The following is a 1462-nucleotide window of genomic DNA, read 5'->3' as shown; positions in this document are numbered from 1 at the left end:
CTAATGACCACACAAGGCCCCTTGTTGCAGCCACAGTTTCCTCATGGCGTTTTTCACCTCCATATTCCTCAAGGTGTAGATCAGGGGATTTAACATGGGTGCAACGATGGTAAAGAACACAGCCATTGCCTTGTCTATGGGGTAAGTGACCACAGGCCTCACGTACAAGAAAATACAAGGCACAAAGAACATGATGACCACAGTGAGGTGGGAGCCACAGGTGGAGAGGGCTTTACGCTGCCCTTTGGAGCTGCAGGACTTCAGGGAGCAGAGGATGACCACATAGGAAGCGATGAGGATGAGGAAGATGGTGACACACATCACCCCGCTGTTGAGGATGACTAAGAGACCCAGGATGCGGGTGTCCATGCAAGCCAGTTTCAGCAATGGAAACAAATCACACATAAAATGATCAATTATGTTAGATCCACAGAAGGGAATTTGATACATGAAGAGAAGCTGTACTGTTGCATGGGTAAATGCCCCCACCCATGACCCTCCCAGTAGTAGGCAGCACACATGAGGCCTCATAATGGTCATGTAGTGAAGGGGCTTACAGATAGCCACATAGCGGTCATAGGCCATCACAATGAGAAGGATGATGCCCACTCCACCAAAGAAGTGGTCAATGAAGAGCTGGGCCATGCAGGCTTTGAGGGAGATGACAGTGCTCTCAGAAAGGGAGTCCACGATCATCTTGGGGGCAATGACGGAAGAGTAGGTAACATCCGTGAGGGAGAAGGACATAAGGAAAAAATACATGGGTGATCTCAGACTCTGACTTGTGACCACAGTTACCACAATGAAGAGGTTTCCCAAAACGGTTAACACATACATGATTAGAAACACAGCAGAGAATATTTTCCGCAGCTCTGGATTCTTTGCAATGCCCAAAAGAATGAATTCCGTCACATTGTTGGGATTCCCCATTTACTGCGGGCTGATGTAAGCTTCTCTGTCTAAGCTGGAAAATATACAAAAGAATATTATTCTAAATTAGTAATTATTACTAATTTGGGATTTTTATTTTTTGGACTCTCTCTCACACCCTCTTGGTTTACCTTTTCCTTCAGCCATCAGTACAGCAATTTGCTGCAAACAATCATATCCTGATAACACCTGTATCCTTGTCATTCCTCATACAACACCTCTCACCAGTGTATCTCTTGCTTTTCTGACACTTGCTGCTTGAAACACTTAGAAGACCCTGCTTCTTCACCCTGGGGCGTCAACCATGTGGCAATATGGAGAACTAACATATCTCTAGGAGATCCTAGATCACCAGTCAATAGGAGCCAGTAGATAAATGGTAACTAGACTAGCACAATCTAAGATTTAGATTTGCTCCTCTGTTTCACTCTCCCCGTTCACTGCCTTCATTTTACTTTCTAAAACGAGCTACCTACACACAAGTCCTCTCAGCTGCTGCCTTTTAGGAACCTCAAGCTAGGAAGCTGAACTT

General features: G+C 45.3%; 1 protein-coding gene across 1 annotated transcript; it reads right to left on the bottom strand.

Annotated features, from left to right (window-relative positions):
- On the bottom strand, positions 1-930 carry LOC136162808 (olfactory receptor 4C6-like). The gene has a single exon (XM_065927255.1). The coding sequence runs from the start codon at positions 928-930 to the stop codon at positions 1-3; it is 930 nt and encodes a 309-aa protein (XP_065783327.1).
- Positions 931-1462: the final 532 nt, after the last annotated feature.

The sequence above is a fragment of the Muntiacus reevesi genome, chromosome 3 (genome assembly GCF_963930625.1).
Source record: "Muntiacus reevesi chromosome 3, mMunRee1.1, whole genome shotgun sequence".
NCBI lineage: Eukaryota > Metazoa > Chordata > Mammalia > Artiodactyla > Cervidae > Muntiacus > Muntiacus reevesi.
The sequence above is the reverse complement of the archived record's forward strand: the minus strand, read 5'-3'. Positions and strand labels throughout refer to the sequence as shown.

What these genes read in the sequence shown, in the direction of transcription:
- LOC136162808 (XM_065927255.1), bottom strand. Translation starts at nt 930, where the DNA reads ATGGGGAATCCCAACAATGTGACGGAATTCATTCTTTTGGGCATTGCA.